General features: G+C 47.0%; 1 protein-coding gene across 8 annotated transcripts in view; it reads right to left on the bottom strand.

Annotated features, from left to right (window-relative positions):
• Window positions 1–10,904: 10,904 nt before the first annotated feature.
• LOC739285 (polycystin-1) overlaps window positions 10,905–27,132 on the bottom strand; it is a 71,730-nt gene continuing 55,502 nt past the window's right edge. The window contains exons 17-23 of one of the 8 annotated variants that reach the window (XM_063796785.1): window positions 20,841–20,969; window positions 17,138–17,237; window positions 16,830–16,974; window positions 13,783–13,890; window positions 12,709–12,769; window positions 12,564–12,599; window positions 10,905–11,204 (exon numbers count right to left, since the gene is read on the bottom strand). In XM_063796785.1, the coding sequence (XP_063652855.1) occupies window positions 10,959–11,204; window positions 12,564–12,599; window positions 12,709–12,769; window positions 13,783–13,890; window positions 16,830–16,974; window positions 17,138–17,237; window positions 20,841–20,969 (825 nt within the window). In that variant the 3' untranslated portion in view covers window positions 10,905–10,958. Of the gene's footprint in view, window positions 12,600–12,708; window positions 12,770–13,782; window positions 13,891–16,829; window positions 16,975–17,137; window positions 17,238–18,837; window positions 18,952–20,840; window positions 20,970–27,132 lie in introns of those variants that run through there. The other 7 variants (XM_063796788.1, XM_063796787.1, XM_063796784.1 and 4 more) reach the window with 7 other exon arrangements.

Here is a 27,132-nt window from a genome sequence, read left to right as displayed (position 1 = left end):
CTCTAAAAAAATAAAAAACATTAAAAAAAAACAGCACAGTGCCTGGCATACAGTCAGCACCTAATAAGTAGTAGCTGTTTTTTGTTTTTTGTTTTTTTTCCATCTCTGAAAAAAAAATCAGCCATTTTTAAAAATTAGCTGAGTGTAATGGTATATCTCTGTAATCCCAGCTACTTGGGAAGCTGAAGCAGGAGGACTGCTTAACCCCAGGAGTTTGAAGCTTCAGCGAGCTATGATTGTGCCACTGAACTCCAGCCATGGTGACAGAACAAGACCCAATCCCTGAAAATAAATAAATCAATTGGCACAGTGCCTGGCATACAGTCAGCACCTAATAAGTAGTAGCTGTTAGAATAATTACAAAAGGCCAGGCGTGGTGGCTCACACCTGTAATCCCAACACTTTCAGAGGCCAAGGAGGGTGGATGGCCTGAGGTCAGGAGTTTAAGACCAGCATGGCCAACACAGTGAAACCCCATCTCTGCTAAAAATACACACACACGCAAAACAAATCACTGGGCATGGTGGCACATGCCTGTAGTTAGTCTCAGCTTCTTGAGAGGCTGAGGCAAGAAAATCGCTTGAACCCTGGATGCAGAGATTGCAGTGAGCCAAGATAGTACCACTGCACTCCAGCCTGGGTGATAGAGCAAGACTTTGTCTCAAAACAAACAAACAAACAAAAACAAAAAAAACACTCAAATCCTGGGATTGAGTGTTCGATCATTCAATCAATTTTTATTGAATGCCTACTACATGCTAGGTACTTAGGGATATAACAGGAAATAAGACATACGTGATTCTACCTTAATGAAACTTAGAAGAAGGAATATACTTATGGTATAGTAAAAGAAACATATTTATTAGAAATCAAACATAAAAAGCATAAAAAGTGTTGAAGAGTGCTCTAAAAGAACAGAGGTGTCTGTGAATCATCTACTTTATTTATTTATTTATTTATTTATTTATTTATTTATTTATTTTGAGACAGAGTTTTGCTCTGTCACCCAGGCTGGAGTGCAGTGGCATGATCTCAGCTCACTGCAACCTCCGCCTCCCAGGTTCAAGCGATTCTCCTGCCTCAGCCTCCCAAGTAGCTGGGATTACAGGCACCCGCCACCATGCCTGGCTTATTTTTGTATTTTTAGTAGACACGGGGTTTTACTATGTTGGCCAGGCTGGTCTTGAACTCCTGATGTCAGGTGATCTGCCTGCCTCAGCCTCCCAAAGTGCTGGGATTACAGGCGTGAGCCACTGCACCCAGCCTGGAATCATCTACTTTAGATTGAGGCATCTGAGACGCGCTCAAAGGACATTTCAGTGGAGAACCATGAGTGTGAAGGAGGGAGTCACACGGAGACTGGGAAGGGACGGACATTTGTAGGACAGACGGCAACACGTGCAAAGCTTGTGCTGGGAGGTGAAGGGAGAACAACTCGCTGGAGGAAGCAAGGAAGGGGAGATTTAGTTAGAGCAGACAGCCAGGATCAGAGCATGCAGGGTCTGATAATTTATTTCCAAGTTATTCTGAAATCAAAGAGAAGCAGGCTTTTAAGCTAAGAATGTGGTACATCGGCTGGCATAGAATAAGAGTTCAAAAAGTGTAAGCTCCCTTCCTTATCCTGAAACAACCAAAGTAAATAAAAATGGCCCCTCTGTTTTGAATTATTTATTTATTTTTGCTTTCAAACTGTTTTCTTAAAAAACAAAAAACAAAAAAAAACTATAGAGTAGTGAGTGGGGGCGGGGGGGTAAGGAGTGGAATACTCAAAACATGTTCAAAATCAAACGAGCCAGAAACTCCTAGCTGGAAATTTTCTCTCTAGATCTCTGCAGGAATCAGTGGAACCATGAGAGACAGAGTCGAAAGCAGCAGAGCCTGGAATTATTTCTCTAAGCAAGACCCAGACGCCAGGCAGGTAGTGAAATTGCTCCTGCCCCACCTCCATCCTTGCTGCCTATCTGAGAACAGAGTCTGCCAACCCCTCCTGATGAGAGACTGACCCCTCATGGCCACTGCAGGCTGGAAGCCATAAGCTTAAACCACTTCGATACCATGAAAGCAAAATGTATGGTTGGCAAAAAGCAAAAAAAAAAAAAAAAAAAAAAAAACTGGTTACTGGCGAGTGCAGAACCACAGTCTGGGTGGATGACAAATTATCCAGCATGAATCTTGGTGTGACTTAGGCCCTTCTTAGTCCTCTAAAATTCATCACATTTTGTTTATTCGTTCACTACCCACTTACAGTAGATGCCAAGAAATATATATAACAAGATTATAGATATAAATTTAAAATTAGGACTAAAGAAAGATAATCTAGAATAAGAGGTAAAAGCAGAACAGAGCAGGATGGAAGGTAGAATAAAGATATACAGGCCAGAAGGCCAGTTACTAAACTGGATTTGAGAACATGGCGCTGAGTTCCCTGGTGGCCAAGTCAAAAAGGGCAGTTGGAGATGTTCTCATGGTCCACAAAAAGAAACACACGTAACTTTGCAGAACAAGCACTGTCCTGCCGTGTGACCTCAGATAAGTGATTTAACCTACTTAGACTCAGCTGCCTCATTGCCAAAAAGTTAGTGAAAACTATTGAATGTTTAGGTAAAAAGTTGTAATAAAAAACAAGAATGGGAGAGGATTCCCTATTTAAAATGGTGTTGGGAAAACTGGCTAGCCATATGCAGAAAACTGAAACTGGGCCCCTTCCTTACACCTGATACAAAAATTAACTCAAGATTGATTAAAGTCTTAAATGTTAGACCTAAAACCATAAAAACCCAAGAAGAAAACCTAGGCAATACCATTCAGGACATAGGCATGGGCAAAGGCTTCATGACTGAAACACCAAAAGCAATGGCAACAAAAGCCAAAATTGACAAATGGGATCTAATTAAACTAAAGAGCTTCTGCACAGCAAAACAAACTATCATCAGAGTGAACAGGCAACTTACAGAATGGGAGAAAAGTTTTGCAATCTATCCATCGGGCTAATATCCAGAATCCACAAGGAACTTAAACATATTTACAAGAAAAAAACAACCCCATCCAAAAGTGGCCAGAGGATATGAACAGACACTTCTCAAAAGAAGACATTTATGTGGCCAACAAACATGTGAAGAAAAGCTCATCATCACTGGTCATTAGAGAAATGCAAATCATTGTCAGAGTGCTCAGAGAGGGCATGTTCCCTGGGTCTTGGTGGATTTAGAGGTCAAGGGACCATTTCTGGAAGCTCACAGTGTGCCAGGGCAGCTTATATCAGAGCTCCACTCTTTTTCTTTTTTTTTTTTTTTAAGACAGAGTCTCACTGTTGCCCAGGCTGGAGTGCAGTGGCACCATTTCGGCTCACTGCAACCTCCACCTCCCGGGGCCAAGAGATTCTCCTGCCTCAGCCTCCTGAGTAGCTGGGACTACAGGCATGCACCACCACCACACCTGGCTAATTTTTGTATTTTTAGTAGAGACGGGGTTTCACCATGTTAGCAAGGCTGGTCTCGAACTCCTGACCTCAGGTGATCCACCTGCCTTGGCCTCTGAAAGTGCTGAGATTACAGGCATGAGCCACTGCACTTGGCCAGATATCTGCTCTGGAAGACTCCCCAGGCTGGAGGGCACTGCCACAAGCAGACAGTATGGCGAGGGTCCCTATGGCCACCTGGCAGGCAAGGTGGATTCTGGAGGGAGGTGGCCTGGGAGCAGGCTGAGGATGGGGTGAGGGTATTTGAGCAGCAGAGATGGATAGATTGCACCAGTCTGCGTGACCGGGCATAACTGGAGGGACAGTAAATGACTCTTGTGTGAGAGGATGAGGGAGGGGTGAGAGGGGCTGACTACCCCCAGGACTTGAGGTGCAGTGAGACTCCTTAGCTTTATCCAGACTCATGGGAGCCATGGAGGTTTGAGGCAGAGGCGTGGGCTGCTGGGAGAGTGAGGACTCACCATCCAGAGAGGAAGGTGAAGCTTTCAACTCTAAGTGCCGTTTTATTTTCGTGTGTTTTTTTTTTTTTTTTGAGATGGAGTTTCACTCTTATTGCCCAGGTTGGAGTGTGATAGCACGAGCTCGGCTCACTGCAACCTCTGCCTCCCGGGTTCAAGCGATTCTCCTGCCTCACCCTCCCAAGTAGCTGGGATTACAGGCATGCGCCACCATGCGTGGCTAATTTTATATTTTTAGTAGAAACAGGGTTTCTCCGTGTTGGTCAGGCTGGTCTGGGACTCCTGACTTCAGGTGATCCGCCCGCCTTGGCCTCCCAAAGTGCTGGGATTACAGGCATGAGCCACTGTGCCCGGCCCCAGATGTGTTTTACATTTTCTTCCTATTTGATTCATCTTTGTCGTGCAACATAAATATGCTACTTTTCCACTGATAAAAAGACAAAATGGAATTTAAAATTGGCCTGGACTTCTCAAAAAAGTCAGTGTGATGAAAACATGTTCTAGATAAAACAGAAATGAGACTGGGCATGGTGGCTCATGCCTGGAATCCCAGCGCCTTGGGAGGCCAAGGAAGGAGAATCACTTGAGGCCAGGAGTTTGTGACCAGCCTGGGCAACATAGTGAGACCGCAGATCTACTAAAAATTTAAAAATTAGCTGGGCATGGTGGTGCATGCCCATATGTCTGGAGGCTGAGGCAGGAGGATCGCTTGAGCCCAGGATCTGGAGGCTGAGGCAGGAGGATCGCTTGAGCCCAGGATTTGGAGTCTGCAGTGAGCTATGATTGTGCCACTGCACTCCAGTGTGGGTGACAGAGTGAGACCCTGTCTCTATTTAAAAAAAGAGAGACAAGATGATCAGGATGAGCGCAGTGGCTCACGCCTATAATCCCAGCACTTTGGGAGGCCAAAGCAGGTGGATCACATGAGGTCAGGAGTTTGAGACCGGCCCAGCCTAGATGGTGAAACCCCGTTTCTACTAGAAATACAAAAATCAGCTGGGTGTGGTGGGGCACGCCTGTGATCCCAGCTACTCGGGAGACTGAGGCTGGACAATTGCTTGAACCTGGGAGGCAGAAGTTGCTGTGAGCAAGATTACACCACTGTGCTCCAGCCTGGGCAACAGGAATGAGACTCTGTCTCAAAAAAAAAAAAAATAAAGGGATGATCAAACACAATGCATCAACCTCCCGGAGCCGTATAAACCCTAAACCTAAACCAGGAAGCAGGCAAGCCTGTGTGTGAGTTTCCACTCTATTGCTGGTACCACTCGGCTCTGGCAACCCGGAAGGCCACCTTCCCCTGTTGTTACTGTGTAAGGAGGAAGGAGCACTGGTTTGCAAGTCAGAAGCCTGGGTTGAAGCCTCTGCTTGAGTTCCTGCTGGCTGTGGGAATGTGGGGTTACCTTTCCCGGCTGGCCTCGTTTCCTACATGTCCAATGCAGGGGTTCCAGTCACATGCATTGGGCACCATTACATGTCCAAGCTGTGCCAGGATCTAGGAAAATGGCTGGGCTCAGGCCAAGGGGCCTTCCTATCTGGCAGTGAAAATAAGAGGAGATACCAAGGGCCCTGAGCCTGAGTCTGGAGGAAAAGTCATGAGCACAGGGCAGTGCCAGGGCTGGGAGCTGCCACAGAGGAGCCCACCTTGGTGACAGACACCTGTAGGCTCATATGATGCCGAGTGCTCAATACAGGGAACTGGACAAAGGTTTCATGCACGACTCTTTTCCCTCCTTGGCTACCTTGAGGACCTTGATTATAATAGCCTTTTTTTTTTCTTTCTTTTTTTGAGACTCTTGCTCTGTCACCCAGGTTGGAATGCAGTGGCAAAATCTTGACTCACTGCAATCTTCGCCTCTCAGGTTCAAGTGACTCTCCTTCCTCAGCCTCCCTAGTAGCTGGGATTACAGGCGTGCACCACTATGCTCGGCTAATTTTTGTATTTTTACTACAGATGGGGTTTCACCATGTTGGCCAGGCTGATCTTGAACTGCTGACCTCAGGTGATCTGCCCGCCTGGGCCTCCCAAAATCTTGGGATTACAGGTGTGAGCCACTGAGCCCAGCTGGATTATAATAGCCTTTTCATGCACCAGGGGCTTTATACTCATTATCTCATTTCATTCATATGAGTTGAAGTCAGCTTATCCCCCATTTCACAGATGAGGAAACCAAGGCCCAGAGAGGTTAGGAATTTGTCCAAGGTCACACAGCCAGGAAGTAGGACTCAAACCCAGACAGCCAGGCTGTAACACCTATGCTCTTCTCAGGCTCATGCCCTTCCCAGGGGTCTGGGAAGCCCTGACCTGCAGCCTGTCACCTTTGTTTACCCCCCAGCCTCCAGGATATTATGTGTGCACCGGCGTGGGATCCTGGAACTGGCAGGAATTGTGGGTTGTGTTGGTCCCTGAACTCCCATCGCCTATGTGAAATATGGTTGCTTTTGTGGCTTGGGAGGCCATGGCCAGCCCCGCGATGCCATTGACTGGTGAGTGCATGCCTGGGACCAGGCTACAAAATCCCTCACACTCTGGGGTAGTCAAGGCTTATGAGGAAGTACCCAAAACTGAAGCTGGGGTTTGGTCCAGGGAGATCCCAGTGTGCAGTACTACTTTGCAGGCAGGCAGAGGCCTCTTGGATAACATGGCCAGTGAAGCCAGATCTTGGTACTAGCTGCGCCTTACCCTGGCCATGGGCTGAAAACGTTGCCTTAAAAAATTGGCCAGGAGCGGTGGCTCACTCCTGTAATCCCAGCACTTTGGGAGGCCGAGGCGGGCAAATCACTTGAGGTCAGGAGTTCAAGACCAGCCTGGCCAATATGGTGAAACCCCATCTCTACTAAAAATGCAAAAATTAGCTGTGTGTGGTGGCAGGCGTCTGTAATCTCAGCTACTGGGGAGACTGAGGCAGGAGAATTGCTTGAACCCCGGAGGTGGAGTTTGCAGTGAGTTGAGATTGCACCGCTGTATTCCAACCTGGACAACAGTGCCAAACCCTGTCTCAAAAGAAAAAAATAATAATAATATAAAGTGACCAGGTGTGTTGACTCATGCCTGTAATCCCACCACTTTGGGTCGAGGCAGGAGGATCACTGGAGCCCAGGAGTTTCAAACGAGCCTAGGCAACAGAGTGAGACCCTGTCTCTATATTAAACACACACACGCGTGCGCGCACACACACACACACACATACAAAGGCAGCCAGACTATGCACTAGGAACTGCCCTGGGAATCCCTTTGTGTTCTCACAACAATCCCATTTCACATGAAAAACCTAGGCACAGAAATATTCAGTAACGTGTCCAGGTGCGGTGGCTCACGCCTGTAATCCCAGTACTTTGGGAGGCTGAGGCAGGCAGATCACGAGGTCAGGAGTTCGAGACCATCCTGGCCAACATGGTGAAACCCCGTCTCTACTAAAAATACAAAAATTAGCTGTGTGTGGTGGCAGGTGCCTGTAATTCCAGCTACTCAGGAAGCTGAGGCAGGAGAATTGCTTGAACCTGGGAGGCAGAGGTTGCAATGAGCCGAGATCACACCACTGCACTCCAACCTGGGTGACACAGCAAAACTCCGTCTGAAAAAAAAAAAAAAGAAATATTAAGTAACTTGTCTGAGGCCACATAGTTACCAAGACGTGGGAGCTGGGACTTGAACCCAGGCAGTCTGCCTGGATTCATGCCTGCAGCCTCTGCACTCCTGCTACTTACTGTGTGAGAAGCGTCTGTTCTGTGGAAGGTTGTGGGCTGAGATCTTTCCATGACTTCCACTCATTTACCCCCAAGGCTGTTCTTAAAGACGGGCATGACAGTTATGCCCATTTTACAGATGGGGCCCTGAGGCTCACAAGGGCATGCCACTCACCCATTTCCACAAAGCTATAGTTAGTTAGCAGAGGGCAGAATTCGGCCGCCTCTCCCCTAGCTTGAAGGCTGTGATTGACACAGAGGTTTTTTTGTTGTCGTTGCTGTTGTTTGTTCCTTTTTCTTTTTTTTAAGACAGGGTCTTGCTCTGTCATCCCGGCTGGAGTGCAGTGGTGCGATGTCAGCTCACTGCAAACTCTGCCTCCAAGATGCAAATGATTCTCGTGCCTCAGCCTCCCAAGTAGCTGGAATTACAGGTGTGCACTACCACACCCAGCTGTTTTTTGTAGAGATGGGGTTAGTAGAGATTTGTTTAATAGAGACGGGGTTTCACCATGGTCTCTACTAAACCCTGTCTCTACTAAAAATACAAAAATTACCCAGGCATGGTGGCATATGCCTGTAGTCCCAGCTACTCAAGAGGCTGAGGCAGGAGAATCACTTGAACCTGGGAGGTGGAGGTTGCAGTGACCCAAAATCATGCACTCTAGCCTGCGGTCTCGCTTTTGCCCAGGTTAGAGTGCAGTGGCACAATCATAGTGGTGCACTGCAGCCTCAAACTCCTGGGCTGAAGGGAATCCTCCCACCTCAGCCTCCCAAGTAGCTAGGACTATAGGCATGTGCCATCATGGCGAGTTAATTTTTTTGTGTGTTTTTATTGTCTCGAGACAGAGTCTTGCTCTGTTGCTCAGGCTGGACTGCAATGGCGTGATCTTGGCTCACCGCAACCTCCACCTCCTGGGTTCAAGCAATTCTCCTACTTCAGCCTCCCGAGTAGCTGGGATTACAGGTGCGTGCCACCATGCCTGGCTAATCTTGTATTTTTAGTAGAGACAGGGTTTCGCCATGTTGGTCAGGCTGCTCTCGAACTCCTGACCTCGTGATCCACCTGCCTCGGCCTCTCAAAGTGTTGGGATTACAGGCATGAGCCACTGAGCCTGGCCTGGTGAGCTAATTTTTAAATTTGTTATAGAGACAAGAGTCTCTCTTATGTTGCCCAGGCTGGTCTCGACCCCCTGGCCTCAAGTGATCCTCCCACCTCAGCCTCCCAAAGTGCTGGGATTACAGATGGGTGTCACCGCACCTGGCCTCTGAGGAGGATTTCATTATAAACCTGCCCTGAAGGGAGGGAATCCAATTTTACGAGCGGGTGCAGCCTGGTGAGGCCTGGATGACCTCTGGAGGCAGGGGCTTGTGCCTGGGCTGAGGCCTAAGGGACAATGGGCAGACATGAAGTTGCCCCAGGCAGAGGGTACAGTGTGGGCAAAGTCAGGAAGTGGCAGGGCTTGGATCACTCCAGGAAGAGAGAGGAGTCATGTGTCACAGGAGCTCAAGACCCAGAGAGGGAGGCAGGCAGGCAGGCAGGGACCAAGCTTGGGCACAGCCAGGAAGGCAGGACAGGGCATGGTGGGGCCAATGGAATCATTACCCAAGACGGGGATTTTCAGGGAAACAGCTTAGATAAGGCCAGGCGTACAGTAGCTCCCACCTGTAATCCCAGCATTTGGGGAGGCTGAGGTAGGAGGACTGCTTGAGCCTGGGAGTTCGAGACCAGCCTAGGCAATATAGTGAGACCCCATATCCACAAAAAATTTTAAAAAGGAGTTTGTGTTCCTGTAGTAGCAGACTTGGGAGGTTGAGGTGGCAGTATCACTTGAGCCTGGGAGTTCAAGGCTAAAGTGAGCTGATTGAGCCATTGCACTCCAGCCTGAGCAACAGAGAGATACGCTGTCTCAAAGGAAATACAAATTAAAAAACCAGCCGGGCATGCTGGCGTGTGCCTGTAGTCTCAGCTACTTGGGACACTGAAGTGGGAGGATCGCTTGAGCCCAGGAGTTCAAGGCTGCCGTGAGCTATGATTGTGCCTCTGCAGTCCAGCCTGGGCGACAGAGAAAGACCCTGTCTCTTAAAAAAAAAAAAAAAAAAAAACAGATAAGAGGATGCTGTGCCTCCCTGGGGGTCTTCAGTCACCCATGGTCCTGGCAAGAGAGGAGGGCCAGGAGAGAGCTTCACCCACCTGCTGTCCTGCCCATGTGACATCCGCAGGTGCTGCCATGGCCACGACTGTTGTTACACTCGAGCTGAGGAGGCCGGCTGCAGCCCCAAGACAGAGCGCTACTCCTGGCAGTGCGTCAATCAGAGCGTCCTGTGCGGTGAGTACCCAGCAGCACCATGCCACTCACCCCAAGTATCCCCTGGGCACCCTGGCATAGCCAGATGACTTCCATGCCCCTGTTGCAATAACCACTGCTTCCAACTCTCTATAGACCACCCCTTGGGTATATCTAATGTAAGTGATATTTATTTTATTTTTTGAGTCAGTCTCGCTCTGTCACCCAGGCTAGAGTGTGCTGATGTGATCTCGGCTCACTACAACCTCTGCCTCCTGGGTTCAAGCGATTCTCATGCCTCAGCCTCCCAAGTGGCTGGGACTACAGGCATGCACCATCACGCCCAGCTAATTTTTTTTTTTTTTCAGTAGAGGTGGGGTTTCACCAAGTTGGCTGGGCTGGTCTCAAACTCCCCACCTCAAGTGCTCTGCCCGCCTCGGGCTCCCAAAGTGCTGGGATTACAGGCATGAGCCGTGGTGTGTGGCCCTAATGTGAGTGATCTTTAACACTGAGCACTTGAAAAAGAAAACCCTGAAGAAACCTAATTCTTTGATGTCTGGACGACAAGGAAGAAGATAGAAATGGCATCAGATAATAAACAGTGTAAATGTTTATCAGAAAGAGGCTGGTGGTCGGGACAAGTAGGAGGATCGCTTGAGTCCACGAGTGCATCTCTACAAAAAAGTTAAAGGATTTTTTAACATTGGCCAGGCGTGGTGGCACACATCTGTGATCCCAGCTACTTGGGAGGCTGGGGCAGGAGGATTGCTTGAAGCCCAGGAGGTTGAGGCTGCAGTGAGCTGTGATCGAGCCACTGCACTCCAGCCTGGGTGACAGAGCAAAATCCAGCCTCAAAAAAAAAAAAACCAAATAATAATATTTTACATAACCAACCACTTCTAAAGATTAAAAAAAAACCCTACGATTAAAAACCTCAGGTCCCTCAGGCAATCATACCAGATATTGAAACAAAGCAATAACATAAGGACTGCAGTATTCATTTTATTTTTATATTATTTATTTATTCTTTGTTAGTTTCTTATCATCCGCTCAGGGTGGAAGCGGAGTTATGAGACACTCGGGAGGTGTCTTGAGATTATAATCCGCTGAGGGTGGAAGGGGAGGGAGCGGACACTCGGGAGGTGTCTTGAGGCTCAGGGAGTTATCCTTTATAGAACGTTGTTGAGTTGGAGGAGGTGGCTGGCGGCCCATCCTGGTTTTTAAAGTTTCAGCTGTGAGGTAGGGCCGGTAGGGCAATCCTGAAGAATGACGATACTCCGCTGCCGCCATTCTGACCTGTAGGGCCAAAGGAGGGAATGTTTTCACACATATTCATTTGATGGACAAAATTACCGCCACCAACACAGTCTGCACCTTCTGTTGCTGGTGATAGATTTTTGCACCTTTCCATCCTCCAGGTTTCAGAATAGCAGTATCAGTGTCATAATATCACCCTTCCACTGAGTACTGCCGACAGCTGGGGGGTAAAGAAAAGTCATTGGGACACACTGTTGTCTCCACATGCCACTGTGTCTGTCTGCAAATGTAGGCAGGCTGCGGTCCTGCCCCAGGGAAGACAGAGTCATAACGGAGTAATACAGAAGCATGTTTGAGACACAGGAGTGTCTATGTCTATCCTCATTCCTCCCTCACAGCCATCACCAGAGCATGTTTCTTGCACCAGGTCAACAGACAGTAAGAGACAGTAAGAGAGGCATGAAAAGCCCATTGTCCACACATGTTGCAGCTTCTTTTTGGAGAATGTTTTCCAGGCCTTTTATGTTCTGTCTCTGATTCTCAGAACTCTGCAAGGTCAGTGTGACCACCCTGCTCCAAATCCAAGAAAACAGAGGTTTCCAGAGGAAGGAGAAATTGTGCCCAGGGTCACACAGCTTGCAAGAGGCAGAGTGGAAGTTGATTCCAGCTCTGCCTGCAGGACCCTCTCATTTCCCCTCTGTTTCCCTTCTTGACAAAGAATCTTCTTCACTCTGGAGGTGCCACCCATGAGAACAAAGAGCTCTGGAGAGATGTGGATTCCTGAAGAGCTGCAGGGGAACTGGGAGAGGGTTTTCTGACAGAACAATCTTACCTCAAGAAGTCAGTTAGGCATGGCTGTAATATTTCTTTTCACTCCCAGGTAATACCAAATTGTAAGTGCACTAGGACATAAAGAATACTTTTGTCCATGCAAAAATGAAGTGGGAATTCTAAGCAAAGCAAGTTTTAAAACTGTGTTTCACTTCAAGTGTACAAGTCCCATCACGTGTAATCATAGGACTCAGCAGCTTTTGAAGGTACAGAGGCCACACAAGAACCAGCTTAGCTGAGCATCATTTAAGGCCTTCATTTGGAATTGTCCCTGTGGGTAATAAGTTGCATTCACTCTTCACTAATTTACAGTCAGGGCCCATTTGCTATTACAAATACGGAACCTCTGACACTTAGAATATTAGATCGGGGCCCCACTGGGTGGGGATGAAGGTGTTTTTGCACAACACGGTTACCAAGAGGGATGGGACTGTGATGCTTGTAGGCAGCCTTCCTCTCTGCCATCTCCCTCTGCAGGGCTTGAGCACAGAGCCGTAGGGAGAAAAATGTATCCATGTCCTGACCTGGCAGACTATGTCCAAAAGCAAGGAAAACAAGCAAACTTACCCAGTTGCAAAGAGGCTTTCTTGCAGAAGGGGGGATCTGAAAAAGCCAACACATGAGAAATTGAATGTTGAGAGAGTCTAAGGGCCGTGGCATCATCTGCATCAGCACTGAACTATCCTGCAGCTGCGGGGAGGAAGCTCCTTACTTTGCATTTGTAGTAGTCCTCTGCCCGCCGCCGCAACGCTTGCGCACGTTCAAACAGTTCCCTATGGATTACAATCACTTTCATCAGATAAAGCACCACTTTCAGGATGATTTTAAATAATCTGCCACGTTTCTGTTATCCTCACAACTGTACCCTTACACAATCTATCTCTACCTAGAAAACTTATTTCAGATAGCTGTAAGAGTACAGTCTGAGCCGGTCACGGTGGCTGACACCTGTAATCCCAGCACTGTGGGAGGGCGAGGCGGATGGATCACGAGGTCAGGAGATTGAGACCATCCTGGCTAATACGGTGAAACCCCGTCTCTACTAAAAATACAAAACATTAGCCGGGCGTGGTGGCAGGCACCTGTAATCCCAGCTACTCGGGAGGCTGAGGCAGAGGAATCACTTGAACCTGGGAGGCGGAGGTTGCAGTGAGCCAAGATCACGTCATTGCACTCCAGCCTGGGTGACACAGCGAGACTCCATCTCAGAAAAACAAAAACAAAAACAAAAAAACTGTACAGTCTGATCCAAACTGTTGCTATATTGATTCCTCCTCTTGCTTACTGCCTGCTGACTTCTGAGATGATAGTTTCCTTCCCCATTCTCAGTAGATCCCTAATTCATCCTTCATTGAGCCTCTTTTATCGTAAAGCTGTATTCTCTTTGTATTAATAGCCTTACCGTGTTTCACAGGGCAGAAACAGCTGGGCTTATAAACAGGCATAGTCCTTTTGAAGGATGTGGTTGATCCTACAACAACACACTTTCCTAAGGATGACAACAACTCACCCCACCCCTAGAATGGCTGGTATGAACTGAGTTTCCACACAGTCTAGCTGGCAATGGGGTCAGGAGACGTTTTGCTGCTTCACATCTTTTGGTCACTGGTAAATATTAAGGTACTTTGTTTTCTGTTTTGTGAACTCTCTCTCTCTCTCTCACGATATGTCTTCTGACCATTTGTTTCTATTTATGCATTTACTGGGTCTAAACATTGTACAAAGGTTAAAAACAACACTCCAATGGGCGTTTCCCAAGAGGGTGGGGTTCAGTTTCTGAACTCACTTGTAGGTGTGTATTTCTTTCATATCCAATTTCCCATTTTCCTCTGCCTCTGATAGCTGCCTCGCCTTTGCTGCATGCTCACGTCCTTTCATACTTAGTTTCCTCAGACTAGAAGGGAGAGAAATGCACACACATGATCCACCAGCCCGTGTGGGATTCCCTCTGCCCTTCTGGCATCTGAAGGCTGTGATTCAAAGATCCCCCCCTGCAACCTTCCCATAAATGAACCAACTGATTCTCACAACTGAAGGAAGAATGGACACCTCCCATTGAGGGACAAAAAAAAATCACACTCTGGCCTGCTGGCAAGTCACCTGTCATTTCCAGCTCATCTTCATAGTTCCATAGTTAGTCCTATTCTTTAGTAAATATAAAGACTACTAAAAGCGTCTATGAGGTGCACTATGTGTGTCTCTGGGGTCAGTCTTGTGCTTGACACAGCAAAAGCTCATTTTAGTTCAGTGTGAAAAACCAGACCTCACCAATTCATCACAACTAACTCCATCGGAAGCAGAGGATTGCTCCTCATCTGACTCCTCCTGTGTGAGACCCAGAGGCTGATGCCGGAACTGAGACCATCAGCCATAGAGAGATCTTTCCAGAATATGGTGTCATTAACCCCGCAGTTCACTACTGCACTTTGCCATGATTCAGGACTGGAACTCTTGTCATCGACTTTAAAGATCCTGAAAAGGCAATCTGAATGCTGGGCGCATCTATTGAATTAGAAATGATTGGAATGGCTCCTAAGTCAGGGTGTTATGTCCTGAAAATAGGTGACAACTGCAAACCATCCACCCTGGTGTTGACTGACTTTAACAAGGTTCAGTTCACAGAGATTGAGGGCAGAAAAAGGAAACGGCCTAAAAAGGGTAAGTTTGCTGTGTTGCCCTCACACCACTTGATTCATGGTCCTGATCCTAAGGATCTCACCTGATACTTGGTTTTATAGGAAGGATGTGTAAAATTCCCAGAACGCTAGGAAACAGGGACAAAAACACTTCAAAGAGAAAGTTAATCAACTTGTTTCTGACCACAGGGCATCCTTCAGCACATGCTGTCTGGAGTGGCCTCCAACAAGGAGTGTGTGGTGAGGTGCTGAGAATGCAATGGGAGCAGGGTCCTGTCCCCACGCTAAAGAAGCTCACAGTTTAATGCAAATGAGAAGCCAGTGAGGACATCACTACTCCTGCTGTGCACTTGGGAACTAGAAACACAAAACCTGACTCTGGAGGGAAGCTAAGGAAGCATTCGACTCTTGAGTTGACATAAGTGCATCTGAAGCTTCTGATCTCCGATGAGAACAATGGGGGACACCAAACAGAATATAAAACCCATGATTGAATACATCAAATTGCTAACATGGCAGTAAACAGACACAAGGTGAAGACGGAGAAGAAGGAAACCCAGGACGAAAGTCAGCCTCGCATTTGGAACCCATTTCCCTGAGTTTCATTGCTGAATTCCAGAAGGAACTACTGAGATGCAAAGAAGCAGAGCAGCTTTTGCACACATGCATGGCGTTAGATGGAAAACAAGTGGATTGAGGGTCTGCCAATGAAAGCGACCCATACTGAAGTCCACTGGCTCTGGTTGAGACCCAGAAGGGTCATGCAACAGAATAGAGGTGGACAGGAAATACCCTGGCCTTTGTAGGGACTGAGCCTGCACCGACGACCTCAATTGCAGCCTGTATGGAGGACCCCTGACCATCCCCCAGAAGTAGACTCCCATCTCTTCTGCAGCAAGATAACATGCTACTAGGCCTCAATTCATTGCTAAATATTTTGTAACAAGTATCTCACATTTAACAAAAAAAGATCAGTCATATGGCAGCAAAATACAATGTAATATGACCAAAACATGAAAGACTGTGAAAATGAATCTGGAGGTGACCCAAGCATTGAATTCAACAATCCAGGCTGGGTGCGGTGGCTCACACTGGGAGGCTGAGGTAGGCAGATCACCTGAGGTCAGGAGTTCAAGACTAGCCTGGCCAACATGGTGAACCCCTGTCTCTACTAAAAATACAAAAATTGGGCTGGGCACGGTGGCTCACACCTGTAATCCCAGCACATTGGGAGGCCGAGGTGTGCGGATCATGACGTCAGGGGTTCTAGACCAGCTTGGCCAATATGGTGAAACCCCGCCTCTACTAAAAATACAAAAATTATCCGGGCATGGTGGCATATGCCTGTAGTCCCAGCTACTCAAGAGGCTGAGGGATAAGAATCGTTTGAACCTGGGAGGCGGAGGTTGCAGTGAGCCAAGATCATGCCACTGCACTTTAGACTGGGTGAGAGAGTGAGACTCTGTCTCAAAAAAAAAAAAAAAAAAAAAAATTGGCCGAATGTGGCGGCACACACATGTAATCCAAGCTACTCAGGAAGCTGAGGCAGAGTTGCTTCAAACTGGGAGGCAGAGGTTGCAGTGAGCCAAGATTGCACCATAGCACTCCAGCCTGGGGGACAGCGAGACTCTATCTCAAAATTAAAAAAAAAAAAAAAGGCTGGGTGTGGTGGCTCACGCCTCTAATGCCAGCACTTTGGGAGGCTGAGGCGGGTGGATTACCTGAGGTCAGAAGTTCGAGACCAGCCTGGACAACATGGTGAAACCCCATCTCTAGGAAAAATACAAAAATTAGCTGGGCGTGGTGGTGGGCACCTGTAATCCCAGCTACTTGGGAGGCTGAGGCAGGAGAATTGCTTGAACCCAAAAGGCAGTGAGCTGACATTGTGCCATTGCACTACAGCCTGGGCAACAAGAGCAAAGCTCCATCTCACGAAAAAAAAAAAAAGAGAGACAGAGAAAGGAAAACCAATGCCAGTACTAGCAACTCCTCTTCCCCCAAAAAAATTACAAACAAGAATGTAGGAAGGGAAAGGAATTATATATCTTAAACTAATGAAGCAGAAAGGACAAACTCAATTTTGAACCCACTGAATTTGCCACAAATATTGTAGAAAATATTCTCAAGGACTTTACAGTTGTCTACTTTGATTGGCACATGGTTCATACAACAGTATTTGTGTCAAGGCACATCTTACTGTTCTTTGGCGGTCTTCCTCTTTCCATTGATTTTGTCATGACGGTTGACTTTTGTTGTCACCTTCGTCTTATGGATTTTAGCTTGAACTTTGGTTTTCACCTGTCTCCATAAAGTAAAGATGGCTTCCAGGACAATTTTAATTCCTAGAAAGGAGAAAACTCTTTTCTTTGTGTGCATACAAATGGACCTCAGCCCTTGGTCAGAGTGAGGAGAGGAGAAGGTGAGAAACCTGAGGGCAAGAAGCTGTTCTTTCCCTTTCCAGGGCAAACTCATTTCCACACTATGGGGACTCCAACAGAGCCATACCTTCCTGTCTACGGTGGTTGGACCTCCTGGCTCTCTGCTGTACATCCGTAGATCCATCATGTCCATTTTGAGACGGCAAGATAGTCTTCAGGAAAGACACCTAGGAAATAATAATATAAGAATGACGGCTGGGAACGGTGGCTCATGCGTATAATCCCAGTACTTTGGGAGGCCGAGGCAGGTGGATCACGGGGTCAGGAGTTCAAGACCAGCCTGGCCGAGATGGTGAAACCCAGTCGCTACTAAAAATAAAAAAATTAGCCGGGCATGGCAGCAGGCGCCTGTAATCCGAGCTACTCGGGAGGCTGAGGCAGAGAACCGTTTGCAGCTGGGAAGCGGAGGTTGCAGTGAGCCGAGATCACACCACTGCACTCCAGCCTGAGCGACAGAATGAGACTCTGTCACACACACACACACACAAGAATCACATGAGGCTGGCACAGTGGCTCACTCCTGTAATCCCAGCACTTTGGGAGGCCGAGGCAGGCGGATCACCTGAGGTCGGGAGTTTGAGACCAGCCTCACCAACATGGAGAAATGCTGTCTCAGCTAAAAATACAAAATTAGCCAGGCATGGTGGTGCATGCCTGTAATCCCAGCTAGTCGGGAGGCTGAGGCAGGAGAATCACTTGAACCCAGCAGGAAAAGGTTGTGGTGAGCTGAGATTGTGCCATTGCACTCCAACCTGGATAACAAAATTCAAACTCAGTCTCAAAAAAAAAAAAAAATATGCCAGGTGCGATAGCTCACGCCTGTAATCCCAGCACTTTGGGAGGCCGAGGCGGGTGAATAACAAGGTCAAGAGATGGAGACCATCCTGGGCAACATGGTGAAACCCCGTCTCTACTAAAAATACAAAAATTAGCTGAGCATGGCGATGCACGCCTGTAGTCCCACCTACTCGGGAGCCTGAGGCAAGAGAACTGCTTGAACTCAGGAGGCAGAGGTTGCAGTGAGCCAAGATCCCACCACTACACTCCAGCCTGGTGACAGAGTGAGACTCCGTCTCAAAAAAAAAAAGAAAAAAAATGACATGAATATACTTCACACAACTGAACTGCACACTTCAACACGGTTAGATAGAAATTATCATCTTGTAAGTATTTTACCACAGGTTAACATGTTTCACAACCTGAAAAGGAAGTAATTACCTTCAGCTCTCTGAGTTCTAGAATTTGTAACATTTCACCCCCTGCTCCTTCCTGATCCGCACTGGAGCATCTTTCTTCTGTCCCTGCTCTACTCAGAGTTCACTTTCCCTTCCCTCACATCAGCTTCGTTGAGGCCGGTTTGAACTTAACGCAAAACATTCTCACTAATGACTGAATTCCCACCAAGATTTCCATATTATCACAGTATGCTTTTAATCTTCGAAGATATTAAATATTTGTTCTCATCATAGCTAAAATGCAATGCAAATCCCATCTCAGATGTGGGTCAGATACCTATGAATCTCCTGAGGTAGTCATTGAAATGACTTTTTTCTTGAGACGGAGTGTCACTCAACCATGCTGAAGTGCAGTGGCGCTACCGTGGCTCACGGCAACCTCCACCTCCCAGATTCAAGCGATTCTTGTGCCTCGGCCTCCCAAGTAGCTGGGATTACAGGTGCCTGCTACCATGCCTGGCTAATTTTTGTCTTTTTAGTAGAGGTGGGATTTCACTATGTTGGCCCATCTGGTCTTGAACTCCTGACCTCAAGTGATCCACCTGCCTCAGCCTCCCAAAGTGCTGGGATTACAGGCATGAGCCACCACACCTGGCCTGAAATAATATCTTTCAAATTCTTTGTAGAATTTGTTTTTTCCTGATTTCTGCACATAGGATCAAAAAAAAATCATGTACTAGGATTTCGAGAGAAGCAATGGGTAATCTAAAAAGATGAGAAGAGCAACCACGTCTATCCCACAGCTACTGCTAGATTTCATAGGAAAGGTAGCTGGCCCAGTTTGGAGCTAGGAGAAATGTCAAACACACGAAGAAATGAGAGGCAAAGAAATGCCATCACGCATGAATGCTTCATGGCACCCATGATGTCCCTGCTTAGGAGGTAATGGTATAGATGACTAGATGACAAGGACAAAGATGAGAGGTGCAAAGTTGTCCAAGTCCAACAGCTCAACTGAACTTTCCTAAATGGAATTGTTAAAAAGTGGTAAATTTAAAAACTTCCCCTGGCTCACGTGGTGGCTCACGCTTGTAATCCCAGCACTTTGGGAGGCTGAGGCGGGTGGATCATTTGAGGTCGGGTTTTGAGACTAGCCTGGCCAACATGGTAAAACCCCGACTCTACTAAAAATACAAAAATTAGCTGGGCATGGTGGTGGGCACCTGTAATCCCAGCTACTTGAGAGGCTGAGGCAGGGGAATCACTTGAAGCCAGGAGGTGGAGGTTGCAGTGAGCCGAGCTCACACCATTATACTCCAGCCTGGGCAACAGAGGGAGACACGTCTTGGGAGTGAGAAAAGAGAAGAAAAAAAAAAAAAAAAAAAAAAAAAGCTTCCTCCAATTTATACCGAAAATTCTCTGTTCAGGACTAAGTGGCACAGAGAATGTTACATGTGCCTAGATATCTTCATAACTCATATATTTTCTGTTTTCTACATATCTTGAAAGGCAGTGCCAAATGACGTGTAATTATCTAGGCGGTAAAACTGAAACATACTTCCTCTTCCCTTGAATATAAAAAAGCATTGTGGTATTAGTACTTTTATCTTGGATCATTGTTCAGAAGGAGGTTCAGCCCCCAGACGACCACATTTTTACTGTCATGAATGGCAAGACAAAATGTAGAGCTCAACTTCCCCAAAGGAAAAAAGGCTCAAAAGACAAATTATGGCACAACTTAGCAGCCAAATTCTTACCAAGTACAGACTTTTGACATACTGATCTCTCTCCAGTTGCAAGTGGGAACATGCACTTTGAATGATGTCATTCAAAATTACCCTGCCCAGACACACTTTTCATTGATTCTCTTGGAGGGCAGTTCTAAGAGATTCTCTGGGGCTTTCTCTGCATCATGAGACCCAGTGCAGTTCTGCCCTTCACCTTCCGGCAGTTTGTCACCTCGTCCCTATGACCTCAGAGGAACTTTGTCTCAGGCCAACTGTTTGTTCCTTGGGCTCTTTCATTTCCCCTAAAAATCATTTGCTGCCCCTCTAAATGGCCTACATCTCCATCTATCTCCCTCTCCCCTCAGAAGAGGGTGCTCTTTAAGCATCAACCATCCAGCCCTTCTAGCAGTCTCATTTTTCAGCTGGTTCCCATGTTTATGCCTGTTCTATGTTTTTCTTTTCCTGTTAAGCTGTCTGTTGTCAGCTCATTTCTGCAGTGAATCTTCAGAGTGGAGATTGGAAGTTTTCCTTCCACCCATACGATAGAACTATAAAGCAGAAGAGTTTAGAAAGACTTTCCTATTTAAGTGACGAAACCTCATACTCCATTTGTGACAAATAGCACAAAGGTTAAAAAAACTTATTTTTGACCAAAAGCTCTGTTGACATTCTATTAAACACCGACCTATTTAATTTTCATAATGTAAATGGCAGATATTTTCATATTTCTTATGCTAATAAATCATTTCCCTGATTTTTGGGGTAAAACCACATATTCATAATGAAGTCCAGAAACGTGAATTGTTTCATATAACTTATTCTTATTTGCGATTACAAGTATACCTCTACAGAAAGTTAGTATACTCACAGAAAGGTAACTTGTGCGGAGGGAGATGGCAAATTTATAACTTCTCAGAAACACAGTAATGATAAGTAACCAAAGACTTCCACCAAAGTCAGTCCCACGATGACGAAGGTCAGCCAGAGTATTGATAACCTGGAATAATAATAGTTGAAATAATGAAAAGGTCAATGACACTGACAATATTTCACTCAGAAAGAATCATCCTTAGAAACCGTCAACCTCCTCCAAAAGGTAACCACATCCCTCAGATATCACCGTGGGATTCCACTGCTACAAAAAAGAACAGAAGTTAGAGAAGTCTCATGTTTTTCAGATGGCTCGTAGTGTTTTTAGGCATTGCAAATGTGGGGTGTTGTCTTTCTTGGTATAAAGCAGGGATATCCAATCTTTTGACTTCCCTGCCTATATTAAAAGAAGCAAAGTTGTCTTGAGCCACACATAACATACACTGACACTAACAACAGCTGATGATCTTAAAAAAACCTCTTTTTTTTTTTTTTTGAGACAGAGTTCCGCTCCACTCAGTCGCCCAGGCTGGAGTGCAGTGGTGCAATCTCAGCTCACTGCAACCTCCAGCTCCTGGGCTCAAGCCATTCTCCTCCCTCAGCCTCCCGAGCAGCTGAGATTACAGGTCTCCGCCACCACGCCCGACTAATTTTTGTATTTTTAGTAGAGATGAGGTTTCACCATGTTGGCCAGTCTGGCCTTGAACTCCCGACAGGCGATCTGCCTGCCTCGGCCTCCCAAAGTGCTGGGATTACAGGTGTGAACCACCGTGCCCGGCCATTGTTTTTGTTTTTGTTTTTGTTTGTTGTTTCTTTTTGAGATGGGGTCTCACTCTGTCACCCAGGCTGGAGTGCAGTGGTGTGCTCTCGGCTCACTGCAACCTCTGCCTCTCAGGTTCAAGTGATTCTCCTGCCTCAGCCTCCTGAGTAGCTGGGAGTACAGGTGCCTGACAGTGCACTCAGCAAATTTTTTTATTTTTTGTGGAGATGGGGTTTTGCCATGTTGGCCAGGGTGGTCTCGAACTCCTGACCTCAGGTAATCTGCCCGCCTCAGCCTCCCAAAGTGCTGGGATTACAGGCATGAGCCACTGTACCTGGCCAAAATCTCCTAATGTTTTAAGAAAGTTTACAAATTTGTGTTGAACTGCATTCAAAACTGTCCTGGGCCACATGCAGCCCGTCACTCATGGCTAAGACAAGCTAAGTATAAAGTAATTATCTTATCTTTTCTTTTCTTTTTGTTTTGAGACAAAGTCTTGCTCTGTCACCCAGGCTAGATTGCAGTGGCATGATCTCAGCTCACTGCAACCTCCGCCTCCCGGGTTCAAGCGATTCTCCTGCCTCAGCTACTGAGTAACTGGGATTACAGGCGCCTGCCACCACGCTCGGCTAAGTTTTGTATTTTTAGTAGAAACAGGGTTTCACCATCTTGGCCAGGCTGGTCTCCAACTCCTGACCTCATGATCCACCTGCCTCGGCCTCCCAAAGTGCTGGGAATACAAGTGTGAGCCACTGCACCTGGCCAGTAGTTATCTTTTCTTTAGTTATTTACTTGTTTTTTAAATTGATGTATAACATTGGATGCATTTATTATATATCACATGGTAAAAGAATCCCTCTAAATAATACTTCTCTCTTGGATTATATGAATCTTTGTCATTTAAAGCTCAGCATAAGTAAAAAAAAAAAAAAAAATACAATGAAGAGATTACTTCATTCACAAATAAGTATCGAATTTTAGTGCTTAAAAATTAACAAGGTGGGCCGGGCGTGGTGGCTCAAGCCTGCAATCCCAGCCCTTTGGGAAGCCGAGGTGGGTGGACCGCGAGATCAGGAGATTGAGACCATCCTAGCTAACACGGTGAAACCAATCTCTACTAAAAATACAAAAAATTAGCAGGGCATGGTGGCACCCGCCTATAGTTCCAGTTACTTGGGAGGCTGAGGCAGAAGAATCACTTGAACCCGGGAGGCAGAGGTTGCAGTGAGCCGAGATCGCACCACTGCACTTCAGCCTGGGTGACAGAGCGAGACTCTGTCTCAAAAAAAAAAAAAAAAAAAAAAAAAAATTACCAAGGTGGAGATCATGAAAATGGCATGAATAGTGTGGGATTTCTCTAAGATTGTTGACATTAATTCCATTAGACTCTTATGTGAGTGAAGACGATAACATTTCTACATCGATTCCTCAGGATTTAACTATATATTCTTGAAAACATCTCAATTTTAAATGTTTCTTTCAAGATGGTGAATGAAACAGAGATAGCCCTTCAACAGGTTGAACTCAGCATATGCTGAGTCTGAAATGGAAATGATGGAGTTAGAGAACCATACAACAATGGTCATGATTTCAGAAACATGGTGTTGAGCAGAATAAAGCAGACACAAAAGAGTACCTATGGCATGGCATGCATCTGTATACACGAAATTCCAGAATAAGCAAGCTAACCTAGGATAAGAAAGAGACTGGCTGGGAAGAGTGAGAGTTCACTTTCTGGGGTGACATAATAGTGTAGATCTTGGCTGGGCACGGTGGTTCATGCCTGTAATCCCAATGCTTTGGGAGGCCGAGGCGGGCGGATCACCTGAGGTCGGGAGTTCAAAACCAGCCTGACCAACATGGAGAAACCCTATCTCTACTAAAAATACAAAATTAGCTGGGAGTGGTGGCACATGTCTGTAATCCCAGCCACTCGGGAGGCTGAGGCAGGAGAATCGCTCGAATCTGGGAAGCAGAGGTTGCGGCGAGCTGATATTGCCCCATTGCACTCCAGCCTCGGCAACAAGGGAGAAACTGTCTCAAAAAAATAAATAAATAAATAAAATAATGTAGATCTTGAAAGGGGGTTGGTTTATGCTGGTGTATGTACTTTCCAAAGTTAGTAAACTTACACTTAAGGTTATATAGTTTGGCCAGGCGCGGTGGCTCACGCCTGTAATCCCAGCACTGGGAGGCCGAGGCAGGCGGATCACGAGGTGAAGAGATGGAGACTATCCTGGCGAACATGGTGAAACCCCGTCTCTACTAAAAATACAGAAATTAGCCAGGCGTTGTAATCAGAGCTACTCAGGAGGCTGAGGCAGGACAATTGCTTGAACCCCGGAAGCGGAGGTTGCAGTGAGCCGAGATCTTGCCACTGCACTCCAGCTCTGTCTAAAAAAAAAAAAAAGTCATCAAACCAGATGACACAAATCAAATGACATTTCACTTTGTTTTGGTCCGTTTTGTTTGTTAGAGACAAGAGTGCAGCGGGGCCATCTCGGCTCACTGCAACGGCCAGCTCCTGGGCCCAAGCGATCCTCCCACCTCAGCCTCTCCAGTAACTGGGATAACAGGTACGCACCACCAGGCCCGACTAATCTTTTTTGGAATTTTTTGTAGAGATGGCGTTTTGCTATGATGCCCTGGCTAGTCTTCAACTCCTGGACTCAAGTGATCTGCCCACCTCGGCCCCCTAAAGTGCTGGGATTACAGGCCTGAGCTGTGTCATTTCATGCCGCGTGACACAGCCCAGTAAAAAGGAAGAAACCCCGCGGGTCCAGCGTCTACTCACACAGGTGGACTGATGGCTGATAAATGCCAGCAGGAGCCAAAAGAGGAGCCGAAAGAGCAGCCACAGCACCCGTCCACTCACACAGGTGGACTGATGGCTGATAAATGCCAGCAGGAGCCAAAAGAGGAGCCAAAAGAGCAGCCACAGCACCCGCATGTCCTGGTCCTTTCAGGCGCCCTGAGGCGGCCAGGACAGAGGTGGAGGTGGCTTAGGGCAGGGGGGAGGGAAGGGGACGGGACCGGGGGCGGATCTGAGTTGGGGAGGGGGAGGGGAGGGGGAGGGGAGGGGGAGGGGAAGGGGAGGGGAAGGGGAGGGGAAGCGGGGAAGTAAGGGAAGGGAAAGGAGGAGAAGGGGGCTGTTGGGCACCTGGAGGAGGTGGAGGAGGAGGAGGAGAAGAAGAAAGGGTCTGGGAAAGGATCCGGTTCAAATTAAGTACTCAAGCGCTGGTGGAAGGCTTAGCTACAGGTCACGGAGAAGATCAGGGAAGCAACAGGACACGCGGGGCAAGGGAGCGTGAGGCTTAGGAGCAATTAGAGGGAGACTAAGGTTCTGCTTTCCACCAAACCTTCTTCGGTCTGGGCCCTCCCTTAGAAACCCTGGGGCTTCATACTCCCTCTCCACCAATCCCTGATGACCCCGGTGGTGCCTCACAATGGACATTCCAAGTAGCGCCCACATCATTCCAATGACCCCTCCCCCATCTCAGTCCCCCACGCTCCTCCCAAGGCCAGGTCCTCTCTGGAACCTTCACAAACCTGATTTCTGGTCCTCCCCAACCAGCTCCCTGTCCCTGCTTCTGGGCGCTCCTTCCTTCCTGAGCTCCCAGGGTTCCTCAAGGTCACTTTTGGCGACAAAACATAAAAAACAAATGATGGCAGGATGGCAGGAAGAACCTCATACCCAAGCAGACTGCCAGGGTTTACAGCCTCCGCTCAGCCATTCATATCTTAAGCAACAAAACATCAGCAGGATGCGGAAGGTCCCGATAGTAAACCATCTCCATCACATCCATGTAGCCATCCGCCCATCAACCTGTATCTCAGGAACAAATGTACATACATTCATTTTAAGCGGGCATGGTACATTTACAAAAATTAACCTGACTTATTTTGTTCCAGCAAATCTCAATATGTTTGAGAGCAATCCAATCACACAGCATGTTTCTGATCATATAACTGTGCTAGAAGTCAATGATTAAAAGCTAATTCAAAATTATTATTTGCTTGGAAATTCAAAGTGCCCTTATAAGACATAAACATAAGAAAGAATCCAAAATGAAACAAGATTGCCTTTCAACTCAATGATAAGATCATAACATGGCAATAAAATGTCTCCCTCTGGCCTGGGAATTCCTCTTTGTGGCACAAGGTTGTGTGATCTCAAATCACCCCTAACCCACCTAGACATTTTAACATCCGAAACCCAGTGATGATGTCCTTATCTATATCATCTTACTGCCTGTGTGTGTGGACTTTAAATTCTGAACCCAAATGAGGGGGAGAAAACCAAGTTGACTTTCATGATTGATCTCTCAGGGATGTCCAAGGAATCTGTGCATTTCAATAAACAAAGTTCATCAGCTTCTCTCCTAAGGTATTTGCCCACAATACCCAGAGGGCTTGGCAGCATCGTGTGTGATGGGTGGGGAGCTCCAAGCAGGTGGGCAGGACCCAGGGGCCTGGTGACCAGGACAGACCCCCACTGTCCATCACCTTTCCTGGCCCTGTCCTCGGCTAAACTTCCCACAGGCCTTCTGCCCGATCACACAGAGTGTGCCCAAACTCACTCAGGCCTCTGGCAGCTGAAAACCACTGCTTTAAATCCCTTTACCATTTACTATGACATAAGGTTATTGTTAACAGGAAATATTCGATTGATGCTACAAATGGAAAGCCAATGCCTTTACCATAAATAGAAAAACAACCCTAAGAAACAAGCAAAACAAAAACAAAACAGGGGCTGGGTGTGGTGGCTCACGCCTGTAATCCCAGCACTTTGGGAGGCCGAGGTGGGCGGATCACAAGGTCAGGAGTTCCAGACCAGCCTGGCCAATATGGTGAAACCCTGTCTCTAATAAAATACAAAAATTAGCCGGGTGTGGTGGTAGGCGCCTGTAGTCCCACCTACTTGGGAGGCTGAGGCAGGAGAATAGTTTGAACCCGGGAGGCAGAGTCTGCCGTGAGCCGAGATTGCACCACTGCACTCCAGCCTAGGCGACAGAGCGAGACTCTGTCTCAAAAACAGCAACAACTACAAACAAACAAAAAACAGGGTTAACAAAACGATGGAATTCAATTCTATTTATATGCTGCAGCCATGTTCCAGCCCTAGATTTCGCTGGGCATGGTGGCTCACGCCTGTAATCCCAGCACTTTGGGAGGCTGAGGCAGGCAGATCACGAGGTTAGGAGTTCAAGACCAGCCTGACCAACATGGTGAAACCCTGTCTCTACTAAAAATACAAAAATTAGCTGAGCATGGTGGCGCACGCCTGTAGTCCCAGCTACTCGGGAGGCTGAGGCAGGAGAACTGCTTGAACCCAGGAGGCAGAGGTTGCAGTGAGCCAAGATCCCACCACTGCACTCCAGCCTGGTGACAGAGTGAGACTCCGTCTCAAAAAAAAAAAAAAAAAATGACATGAATATACTTCACACAACTGAACTGCACACTTCAACACGGTTAGATGGTAATTATCATCTTGTAAGTATTTTACCACAGGTTAACATGTTTCACAACC

The sequence above is a fragment of the Pan troglodytes genome, chromosome 18 (genome assembly GCF_028858775.2).
Source record: "Pan troglodytes isolate AG18354 chromosome 18, NHGRI_mPanTro3-v2.0_pri, whole genome shotgun sequence".
Taxonomy (NCBI): domain Eukaryota; kingdom Metazoa; phylum Chordata; class Mammalia; order Primates; family Hominidae; genus Pan; species Pan troglodytes.
The sequence above is the reverse complement of the archived record's forward strand: the minus strand, read 5'-3'. Positions and strand labels throughout refer to the sequence as shown.